At 59.0% G+C, this 11,794-nt stretch overlaps 1 protein-coding gene across 2 annotated transcripts; it reads right to left on the reverse strand.

The window, feature by feature from the left end:
- Nucleotides 1-2,475: 2,475 nt before the first annotated feature.
- On the reverse strand, nt 2,476-4,659 carry HES4 (hes family bHLH transcription factor 4). Of its 2 annotated transcripts, none has more exons than XM_058039230.1 (4): nt 4,401-4,659; nt 4,128-4,223; nt 3,955-4,042; nt 2,476-3,482 (listed from the first exon to the last, which is right to left on the reverse strand). In XM_058039230.1, the coding sequence occupies exons 1-4, from the start codon at nt 4,509-4,511 to the stop codon at nt 2,896-2,898; spliced, it is 882 nt and encodes a 293-aa protein (XP_057895213.1). In that variant the 5' UTR covers nt 4,512-4,659; the 3' UTR covers nt 2,476-2,895. The 2 variants fall into 2 exon arrangements, with proteins under 2 accessions (XP_057895213.1, XP_057895212.1); XM_058039229.1 differs by having other exon boundaries at nt 4,311-4,659.
- Nucleotides 4,660-11,794: the final 7,135 nt, after the last annotated feature.

An 11,794-nucleotide genomic window follows, 5' to 3' on the forward strand; every position in this document is an offset into this window, starting at 1 on the left:
GGGATTTACCCCAGACCCACTCAGGAGGAGCGGGATTGCTCTAAACCCGGGATTTGCCCCAAACCCACCCGGGAGCACCGGGATTCGCTCCAGACCCACTCGAGGATTGCTCCAAACCCGGGATTCTCTCCAGACCCACTCGGGAGGAGCGGGATTTGCCCCAAACCCGGGATTTGCCCCGAATCCACTGGGGATTCGCGGGATTTGCCCCGAACCCACCCGGGAGCAGCGGGATTCGCTCCAGACCCACTCGGGGATTGCTCCAAGCCCGGGATTTGCCCCGAACCCACTCGGGAGCAGCGGGATTTGCCCCGAACCCGGGATTTGCCCCGAACCCACCCGGGAGCAGCGGGATTCGCTCCAGACCCACTCGGGAATTGCTCCAAGCCCGGGATTTGCCCCGAACCCACCCGGGAGCAGCGGGGTTCGCTCTGCCCGCGCTCCTCGGCCCTCCCGGCCATAAAGGGAATTTTGCGGATCGCGGCGGGAGCCGGGCCGGGCGCGGCGATGCCCCGGGGAGGGATTTGGTTGCAGGCAGGCGACAGGCAGGCTTTCATCTGCTCCTCAGAGCCTCCCTCCGACGCGAGAGGAGGGGCAGGGCTGCGGGGGATGGAGCAGAATTGCCGTAACGCGGTTTTATGCCTGTGATTGCATAACGAAACCTCCTGGGAACCTCCCGGTTCGGATGGATCCCTGGCTGATGGAGGGCTCTCAGACTGATCGATTGGCGCGCAGGAATTGCCGGCCTGGATCGGTACCAGGCTCCGAGCAGCGCCTGCTCCTTTATCGAGCCGCGCCTGAGCCATCAGGAAGCTGTAAAAAGCCTCCAGGAGCCGATAATCTGCTTTTTTATGCCCCCAGCGCACACAGCCACAGGCCCTGTTCTCACAGAAGCCGCAAGCCTGGCTGTTAATGGGAGCAGACCTCGAAGGATGGAATTGCATTTCTGTTCTAAAAAAAAAAAAAAAAAAAAAAAAAAAAAAAAAAAAAAAAAAAAAAAAAAAAGGTAAAAAAATAAAAAATGCCTGGGTTTGTGTCATTAGATGCTCTGCAAATCCCAGCTCGTTCACTGAGCTGGGAAACGCTGCTGCTGCTGCCCACCCACCTGGACAATGCCCAGGGTCCTGGGAGGGGAGAATCAGGATCCCACAGACCCCTGGGAAAGGGGGGATCAGGAAATCAGGATCCCACAGACCCTCAGACAATCCCCATGGTCCCAGGAAGGGAAATCAGGACCCCACAGACCCCCAGGGTCATGGAAAGGGGGGATCGGAGAAATCAGGACCCCACAGACACCCGGGCAAGGTGGGAGGTGATGCCCTTGGCACTCCCGAAGGTGGGAGACCCCTCTGGCACTCCCGAAGGTGGGAGATGCCGCCCCTGGCACTCCCGAAGGTGGGAGATGATGCCCCTGGCCCTCCCGAAGGTGGGAGATGATGCCCCTGGCCCTCCCGAAGGTGGCAGATGATGCCCCTGGCCCTCCCGAAGGTGGGAGATGATGCCCCTGGCCCTCCCGAAGGTGGGAGGTGATGCCCCTGGCACTCCCGAAGGTGGAGATGCCGCCCCTGGCCCTCCCGAAGGTGGGGACGCCCCCTCTGTCGCTCCCCCTCAGCTCCTGGCGCTCCTGCGGTGGATTGCAGCGCAGCCCCCGCTCCCCGATCCGGGCAGGGCGCACAAAGCCGGGCCGGCACCCCGAGCGTTCCCTCCCCGTGGCCTTTCCTCGGCGGCGCGGCCCTTTTTAATTGGCGACAATTGGAAGTGGCTCATTCTCCGTGTGCGAGAGGCCGCGATTGCTTCCACTTGGCCACGATTCAAGTGCCGGGGGTGAGTCAGAATGGGTGGCAAAACTGTCTTTTCCTCGGTCCCCCCGCTCAGCGGCGAAGAAAAAGCCACAACCCCGAGTTATTCTCTTTTATGAGGTGGGCATTGTGAGGCCGGGCAATTGAATTTACAACAGCATTGAGTATCAGAGTCTATCTGGCCCTGTCAATGACAGCGCCGCGGAAAGAAAAAGGCACACATTAACCCTCGGCTCCGAGTTCCCAGGCGCCTCAATGGGGCTGCCGAGCTGCCAAAGAGCCCGCTGCATACTCGATGAGACCCTTTATACCCCTAATTACCCTGCCGACAATGGCGACGGGCTCTCTCGCCGCTTTTGTGCGCCCCCAGTCACTCCTGTGCAGCCCACCCCCGCCCGGAGGTGGGAACGCTGCAGGATTCGGGATTTTGGGAGCAGGTAGCGGGATCGAGGCGTTCGCTCAGCTTCCAGCAGCGGGTTTTGTAGGAATCCTTCTTGACTGCAAAACTCAGGGGATATTGAACATTCCCACCTCAGCCCCATCACTTTTCCCCCAGTTTCTTACCCAAATCCCTTCCAATTATCCTTAAATAAAGCCATAAAGTCCAGTCCTATTCAATTTTTTTTAAGCTCGTCCTTGCCCACTCTCAAACAAAATGAAATGGTGGAAAAAAAAATTCTATTTCAAAGAGTTCCTTTATTGAAACACCTGCAATTTTTTTCTCTTTTCGTTTTTGGACGTCTTCGACACAGGCACGCACACACCCACAGACCAACGGGATACAAACAACTTTGGCATTATAACTTTTTCAATATTCGTTACAAAACTATTTCTCATTTATTTTTTTCTTTTGTTCGTTTCTTTAAAAAAAGTATCTCAAATAAAGGCATTTTAAAGGAGTAAAAATACAAGTCGAGATCCCAACCTCTGAAAATAATAAATAGCACGTTCATAGCGAGGTCCTTTTCTTCCTCTCTGCTTTAAATCTGCTTTAAAAAACCCCAAGACATAACAGGGGCTCCATAGAACGGAGCCAACGAGAGGTCATTGTTGGTTTTTTTTGTTGTTTTTGGAGACGAGAACGACTCGCAGGAAGTCACCAGGGTCTCCAGACGGATTCACTGCGCTCTCCCACGGGACTCCCGGCCTGCGACGCCGGCCCGATGCTGCCGCCAAATGATGTCAAGCCTTGCACCGGCGACGCCGAGGGGGTGGCGGCCGCGCTCCCCGAGCCGCCGCCCGCCGCCACCGGCGCGTTGGCGTAGAGCGGAATAACCGGTCCGGAGCCGGGCGGGAAGGCCGGGTTGGGGATGAGGAAGGCGAACTGGCCGTCGGTGGCCGGAACGAGCTGGAAGCCGCCGTAGACCTTGGGGGACAGCGCCTCGGCGGGGTTCAGCTTGCAGGGCACGGGCACGGCGCCGGCGGCGCCCGGCGGCAGCTGGACGTGCAGCGGCTGCTGCGCCAGATGTGCGGGCTGGGCGGGCGGCGGCGGCGGCGGAGGAGGAGGGGGGTAGTTCATGGCCACGATCTGGCCCAGGCACGCCGAGAGGTGGCTCAGCAGCCGCGTGCGCACGTCCGCGTTGACCCCTTCGCAGGTGGACAGGAACCGGGTCACCTCGTTCATGCACTCGTTGAAGCCCGCCCGGTACTTGCCGAGCACGGTGGGGTCGGCGCTGAGCGCGGCTGGGAGGGGGGGAAAGGAACGGAGGGGGCGGCAGGTGAGCGGCAGGTCCGGAGCACCGGCCACGGTGCCCCGTCCCCGGCGCCCGGTCCTCTGTTCCTAATCACGGTGTGCAGCCCGGTTCCCGGTGCACTGTTCCTAACCCCGGTCCCCTGTCCCTAACCCCTGGTCTGGAGTCCGGTTCCCTGTCTCCAACCCCGGTTCCCGGTCCCCTGACCCCAGTCCCGGTCCCCTGTAAGAAGCCCCGTCCCGGTCTCCTGTCGCCAGCTCCCGTTCTCTCATTCTCAAATCCCCAACCCCTGGTGCAGAGCCCCGTTCCCGGTGCCCTGCCTTCGGTCCGGATGCCCGTGCCCGTTCTCTGTCCCCGGTTCCCGATGCCCATCCCCGCTCCCTGGCCCTCAGCTCCCAGAGCAGACGCCGATCCCGATGCCCTGTCCCCACGCCCGGTGCGCTGTCCCCACGCCCGGCACTCACCGGTCATCTGCGCCCGCTGCAGGTTCCGCAGGTGCTTGACGGTCATCTCCAGGATGTCCGCCTTCTCCAGCTTGGAGTGCCGCGAGCTCTGCGGGACAAGAGCGGCTCGCTCAGGGCTGCCCGCGCCCGGACACGCTCCCGGTGTCCCCCCGGTGTCCCCCCGCCCCACTTACGTCCTTCTTGAGCGCGTCCAGGATGAGCGTCTTGAGCTGCCCCAGGCTCTCATTGATCCGCGCCCGGCGCCGCTTCTCCATGATGGGCTTGGAGGACTGCGGGCAGAGCGGAGCCGGTCAGCGCGCCCCGCACACCCCGGGACCCCCGCGCCGCCCCGGCCGCCAGCCCCGACCATCACCGACCTCAGCACGGCCGCGGGCTTGCCGCCATCCAGCTCCGCCGCCACCGCCGCTGCGCCCCGACCGGCACCCTCCTCCTCCTCCTCCATTTACCTTCCGGTGCTCGCTGGCGCTCCGCGGCTTGTCCGGCGTGTGGCTGGCGCTGGCGGGCGCGCCGGCGATGGGCGAGGCGGTCGGTTTCTCCATGCCCGTGTCGGCGGGCATGGCTGAGGCGTGCGGTGCAGCGAACGGGATGGAAGTGAGCGGCGGGGAGAGCGGCACGAACCGGGGGATGGTAGGCGGGGAGAAAAAGAGAAACCGGAGGGGGCGAAGCGAGCGCGTGCGGCGGCGGGCGCGGGGCGCGTGCGGCGGGCGCGGGGCGTGAGGCGGCGGCGCCCCCCGCCCCTCGCCCGCGCCCTTTTATAGCCCGGCGGCGGCGGCGGCGGCGCCCATTCGTGTGAACCCGCCGCCGCCGCCGTTCCCACACTCGCGCGCAGCCAATCAGCGCCCGGCCCGCGCCCGGCGCCCGCGCGTCCCGCGCTGCCATTGGTCCGCTCCTCACCCCCCCTCTCCCTTACACCCCCTATGCCCCGCGCGGGGCGGGAAGCCCCGCCCCGCCCCGTCACGCGCGCGGGGAACGCCCCCTCCCCTCAGCAGGGCCACGTGGGGTGAGGGAGGCGGGGGGAGCGCGGTGTGTGTGTGAGGGCAGGGAGGGGGGGGTGGAGTGTGAGGGCAGAGCGCGGGCGGGGCTGGCCCCGGCACCGCCGCCGCCGCGCTGGCCCCGCTCGCCGCCCGCCCTGCCCTGCCCGCCTTGTGACACCCGGCCCGGGGGCGGCGGCGGCTGGCGCGGCACGCGAGGCCGCGGCCGGCGGGCAGCCAATGGGCGGGGGGTGCGGGCGGCCGCGCGGGCGCTCTGCGCTCCCATTGGCTGGCGCGGGCGCCGCTGTCAATCACGGCCGCGGCTCGCGCTCTCCCTCACGGTTCCCTCCGGTTCCCCCGTTCCCAGCGCGCTCCCCCCGTTCGTTCCCATCCCCATCCCCGCCGCTCCTCCCCACCGCCCCCCCGTTCTCCCGGCGGAGCACGTGCCGGAGCGCTCCCGGCTCCATGGGAAAACCCCGCCCCGCCGCCGCCCGCCAGCGGCAGCCGCCCCGCCGCCCCGCCCGCGGGGCTGCCGCCTTCCTGCGCTGCCTCCCGGCCCGCTTCCCGCTCCCCCCGCTCCCCCGGCCCCCGGCGAGCCGATCCCGGCCGTGGCGCAGCGGGAGGAAGCGGAATCAGCAACCCCCAGCGCCTTCCCGCACCCCCGGTGGTGCCCCCCGGTTTTACCGGTCAGGAAGGGTCAGCACCCCCCGAACTCTTCAGGGACCCCCGTTCTGCCCCCCTCGCCCTTATTTACCCCCTGTTCTCCCCACTCCCGGAGCAAATCTACAAGAATTTGGGAAACGCCAAAAGCTGTGGCGCTTCATGAAACCCCAAAAGCTGTGGGGCTTTGGGAAGCCCCAAAATCTGCAAGAATTTGGCAAACCCCAAAAGCTGTGTGTTTGTGCCGTGGCTGAGGGGTCACGGTGCCCACTGGGCTCAGTCCTGTTCCCATGACCCAAAAAATCCCTTTTAAGTGGGACCCCCCTCACGGAGCAGCCCCGAGCTCTGGCTCATTTCAAGCCCTGCCTGTCTGAGGCCTTGCTGGGAATGCAGCCCTGGTGTGAATCTCGCTGCTGCAGGCTTTAATCTTTTAATAATGATAATAATAATCTTTTAATCAGAAATTGGGAATTAGCTCCGCACAGGCTGATGGCTCAGAGTTGGGTTCCTGGCCTGGAAAAGCTCTGCTCCTTTCCCCCCCCTTTCCTCACCCATTCTGAGGGGGAAAAAAATGAGATCTTTTTTTCGTGGAGACTCTCAGCAAAACACGTCCGGTTTCTGCCGCTGAAAACCTGAGGGCGACCCGGCTGAGTTTGTGGGAATTCTTTGGGAGGAGAAGGGAACCACGCGTGGAATTTAATCCTCACTGTTGGCCTGAATCCTGCTCTGCTGTGAATTCACTGCAGGGAATCATTCCCAGAGGAAAGGGAATGGAAAGGGAATGGAAAGGGAATGGAAAGGGAATGGAAAGGGAAAGGAAAGGAATAGGGAGAGGAAGGAAGGAAGGAAGGAAGGAAGGAAGGAAGGAAGGAAGGAAGGAAGGAAGGAAGGAAGGAAGGAAGGAAGGAAGGAAGGAAGGAAGGAAGGAAGGAAGGAAGGAAGGAAGGAAGGAAGGAAGGAAGGAAGGAAGGAAGGAAGGAAGGAAGGAAGGAAGGAAGGAAGGAAGGAAGGAAGGAAGGAAGGAAGGAAGGAAGGAAGGAAGGAAGGAAGGAAGGAAGGAAGGAAGGAAGGAAGGAAGGAAGGAAGGAAGGAGAAGAAAACAAAAAGAAGAAAATAGCTGGGAAACCAGGATGGGAAAAGGGAAAGAGCAGCCCTTGGAAGCGTTCCCGTCCTGGCTGATCGCGCCCCGGCCCTTTCATCTCGGAGCACCCCAGGTGCTGTGCCACATGCCGGGAGCGCCCGGGCTCCATCCTCCCGCAGACATCAAAGGCTCCAGGGGAATTCATTCCTCTCAGGAGCCTTTTCCTCTCCCTCCCCAGGCACACGTGACCGCAGGAACAGCGATTCCGGGCTGAATTATGATTTTTGCCGTGTGGGAGGTGTTGTTTTTCTGGAGGAGTCCGAGCGGCAGCAAAGTGGAGCCCATTCCTCTGGAGGAAGGGTGCAGGTTGTGTCCCTGCGGAGGAATAAATGTTATTAAGGGGCGTTTTGAGTGTCATTGCAAAGGTTCAGGGCTCAGCTTCCTTCTGAGAGCAATAAACTGCACAACAACAGCCCCTTGTGCAATCTCCCTGAAAAATAAGGGAGGCTGTAAAAACCCTGGGAGGAAATAAGTCATGATAATAATAACAATAATAATAAAAAAAATAAAAAACGTGTCCCTCCTTCTGCAGCTCGCTCTGAGCGCATTAATTACATAATTACACTGAAGAAAAAAAAAAAAAAAAAGAAAAAAAGTCACGACTGGAGGATTTCAGCAGAATCCACACACAGTGATGCAATTCCCAGGCTGGGAGCAGCCCTTGCTGGCTGTGCTGCTCTCCGCAGGGAATTCCAGGGCAGAATTCGGGATCATCCCTGGGGCTCTGAGCCCCGGCATCGCCCCCAGCCCTCTCCTCCCCATCCCACCCCTGCCGGGATCCAAACCCCGGAGGAAATCCTCATTTCCTCCAATTCGGATGAAAGCAGAATTCTGTTCTCTGCCAGGACTGGCATTTGGGATTGGGGTTGTTATTTTGGTTTTGGGGTTTTTTGTTGTTTTATCCCCACCTAATCCACATTTGGATGCGCCCAGGGTCATTTCCCATCCCGCGAGGTTTTTCACCATTTAGTGACGATTGATGCCGCACCAAGGGGACAGCGTGGGGACACAAACACCCCCTGCCACCCGCCCAGCTGTGCCCAGCTGTGCCTGCCCAACTCCCACCCCTGCAGCTGGAAAACTCCCAGAAAGAGCCCGGAAATTTCCCTGTTGAAAGGATCCCGAGTGCCAGAATTTTGGGGGCTATCGGGGATGGCAGGGCGGGGAGCGCTGCTGAGCACAGCCTCCCCTCCCCGAGGCTTTTCCAACCCTCTAAGCCGCTTTTCTGCAGCCCAGCCCACATTTTCCATCTTTTCCATCGATTTCATCCCCCCGTGCAATGTCCGCGGGAGAGGCCAAGGAAATGCCAGGAGCGGCGGATCCGGGCTGGCAGCCCTGATCCCGCAGCTGGAATTGCATTTATTTCACCTTCCCCTCCTGCAATTCCCCCTGCTGGCTGCCCCAGCTCGGGGTAATTCGCGTTTCCCAGCTTGGGCTGGGCTGTGAAAGCCTTTAAACAACCTCTGGGATTTTCCTTCTTATGGCTTTGTGCGCAAAGTCCCTCTCTGGGCATGGCCTATATATTTAATCTTGATCCCTTAGAAAAAAAAAAAAAAAAAAAAAAAAAAAAAAAAAAAAAAAAAAAAAAGATAAAACCCCCTCGCGTTCACACTTGTTTTTAAATAAAAACAGCTTAAAAGCTTTGAGTTCTGGTGGTGTGAGCCGGGTTATTCATGCCCATACCGGGGCTGGGGACACGAGGAGGGGACAGGGCAGGGGACAAACGCTGGTGGCCGTCCCCGCTCGTCCCTTTGATCCCAAGCCCGTTTTATTGCATGCAGCCCGCTCCAAATCTGGAAGCGCCGCTGAAAAGCCTCGCGGCCCACGGGGAAGGGGCTCACAAAAGGCGCCGGGGCCGAGCGGGTCTGTGCGGCTGCCCCGGCCCCTCCCGGCGCTGTTTGCTCGCCCATTGTTGGGCACAGCTGCGGCTCTCGGCCTCTCCGGCGCTGTTTGCGCAGGGACGGGCTCTAATCCCCCGGGATTTCCCGGCCTTGATCCCATCCATCACCCCGGGATGTGGCACAGGGAACGCTGCGCCACAAATGAAGACATTACGGGCTGGCAGCTCGCGAGCAGCTTTTTTCCTTTTTTTTTTTTTCCTTTTTTTTTTTCTTTTTGGCCGCCCATAATGGGGAACAAATTACAGCGCAGCCTCCAGCCCCGAGCATCCTCCCGTGGCCTCTTTTGTCCCCGCGGAGTTTCCAGCTCTAATCAGCTGAAATTAATTAGCAGGGGTCATGCGGCCGCCAAAATCCCCCTCCAAACAAGCCCAGGGCCAGGAAAGGGTTTGGGGAAATTGTGGGGGAAGTTTTTGTGTCCTGATCTCTGTCCCGCTCCCGTCCCAGCCCTGCTGAGCTCTGCTTCTCCAGTGCCAGCTGAAATCATTCCCAACAGCAGCAGAGCAGGGAAAATCCCCAGGGATGGCTCCAGCTCGGCCAGCTCCCAAAATCCCATCCAAAACATGGATATTTCCAAAGCTCTGCAGCCAAGGATGGGTCTCATGGGCCAGAGGCTCTTCCATCTTTTATTTAGATCTGATATTGGCATGAAAAAAGTCATGGAGAGGGCTGTAAACATTGGGAATGGGCAATGGGGGAGCCCCAAATCCCTGGAATTGTTTGGGAATCCATGGAAAATCCCCAGGGATGGCTCCAGCTCAGCCAGCTCCCAAAATCCCATCCCAAACCTGGATGTTTCCAAAGCTCTGCAGTCGAGGCCGGGTCTCACGGGTCAGAGGCTCTTCCATCTTTTATTTAGATCTGATATTGGCATAAAAAAGTCATGGAGAGGGCTGTAAACATCAGGAATGGGCCCCAAAGCCCTGGAATTGTTCGGGAATCCGTGGATGCAGCTCAGGGACATCACAGGGTGGTGATGGTTGGGCCTCGAGGCCTTTTCCAACCTTTAAGACTCCAGGATTCCCTGATTCCAGGGATCCATAGCGGTGCCCCAAGGTGTGCCAGGGGCCTCCCTCATTGCTGAGTTTCTCCCTGGATTCCAGGAGCTTCCAGCCCAGCTGAAAGGGGAAATATTTCCAAGAAAATTCCTGTCTGCACCAATTAACTCCTCTTCATCCCACCCGCTCCTTTTGAGGGCTGGGAAGGAATCTCGCCCCATTAGAAATGGAGATTTTGGGGGTGTTTTTTCCCCTCTTTTTCACGAGGAAGCAAATGGGCTTTAATTTCTTTTCTCCCCTCCTTTCCTCCTTCCCCGCCCTTGGAAACTCTCCTAAAAGGAAATTGCGGCGGCGCAGACAAAACCCCTTTTTGGGAGGTTTTGCCCCGGTTTTGTGTCTCTCGGCGCTGAGAGCTGAGGAGGAGCCGGCGCACAGAATAGCCCAGCTGATTGAGACAGATGTTCCCTTCTTCTGCAAGTGCCAGGAACTCTGCCCAGGCGCGGATCTGCTGACTTTCCCTTCCCTGGAAAACATCTTGAAAAGGCGGCGGGGATGAAAAGAGGGATTGCAGCCCGCATTTTGCACAGCCCGGGGTCCCTTTCGGGGGCTCCTGTTCCTCTGGGGATGCAGAGAAGGGGCTGAGCCTCGGCCCTGGTGTGCAGGAGCAGAAAATAGAGTCACTGACAGCGCTGGGGCACAAAATCTCCCGCCACGCCTGGCACTGACATTGTTCTTGGTTATCTGAGGGGTTCCAGCCCAGCACAATCCCAGCTGCTCCCGAGGCAGAGCTGAAAATCTCTCCCAGGAGGTGGGGATGGGATGTTCTGGCGGGGCTTTAAGGAAGGTTTTTGGTTGGCACTCTATAAAATGTCCCCATGAGGTGGGGCGATGGTGGCACCGTCCCTTTTGTGCCTGGCACGGCTGCCCAAGGGATTCATTCGCGATGGTCCATTCCTCCTTGGGTGGGAGCTGCTGTTTCCAGAGCTTGGAAAAGCCCCGTTGTCGCTGGGAGCGGGGCGGTGGTGGCTCCTAAGGGACACAGCAGCATGAAAAACTCACAGAAATCCCTTTATCCCTCGGGTTTTCCCACAGAGCAGGTAAAGCCCACCCTGCTCTGCCATCCGCAGTCCCCCAGCCCCTTCCCTCTGAGCTCCCTCCATCCCTGTCCCCATACCTGGGCAAAAGCCACCACCTCTATTTGCTTTGCTTTGAGCAGATTTGTCATTTTGCCATCTGCAGGCGAGCGTGCTCCCCCACAATGGGATTTGTTTGACTTTCCTGCTAAAAGAGTCCCTGGTTTGGGGTTTTTTTTGGTTTTTTTTTTTTTTCCAGGCCCTGTCCAGGGCTTTTCCCGCCTCATTCCTTTCACCGGGGCTGTTGATGAGCTTGGCCTAATCAGATTAACTCAACCCAGACACAGCAGTGGCAGTTTATTCTCTTTTAAAAGGACTCCACGGCTTCCTCCAAACTTTTTGTAAGCTCTTCATCTCCGGCTCAGCTCCTTTGTCAGCTCGACCCAATGGGGCCTTTGAGAGCCGGGCAGTGAGGAGCTGTTAGAATGGGTCACTAATCCAGAAGAGGGGAGAAATTCCTTTAAAGCCGCGCACTGAGGCATCGGGAGCCCCCGCGGGAACGGGGATGGAGCCGGCACATTCCATTCCAGGCCCGAAATCGAATTTTTGGGGAAAATTTTGGGGAAGTCCAGCTTGTTTGCACACCTGGATGCGTCCCTGGGGGCTGGGACACGCTCTGGGCTCGGTCCTTTGCCCCCTCCCATCAAACAACCCTCGGGAGGAGCAAGGAGAGCAAAGCAACAGCTCCAGGGGGTTGGAATTTGGGGTCTTCATGATGTTCTTCTTCTGGCAGGCACCAGGAAAAATCTGTGTGGGACCTTCACAGAGCAGAATTCCGGATCCAATCCAGAATTCCGGATCCAATCCAGAATCCCAGTTGAGAACTTCACACAGCACAATTCTTGATCCAATCCAGAATCCCTTTTGGGACCTCTATACAGCAGAATTCCTGATGCAATCCAGAATCCCTTTTGGGACCTCTATACAGCACAATTCCTGATCCAATCCTGATCCGGAATCACCAAGGTTGGAGAAGCCTCCCAAGGCCACCAAGTCCAAGCTGGGCCCGGTTTGTCCCCACCTTGTCCCCATCCCCAGG

This window comes from Melospiza georgiana, chromosome 22, assembly GCF_028018845.1.
Source record: "Melospiza georgiana isolate bMelGeo1 chromosome 22, bMelGeo1.pri, whole genome shotgun sequence".
NCBI lineage: Eukaryota > Metazoa > Chordata > Aves > Passeriformes > Passerellidae > Melospiza > Melospiza georgiana.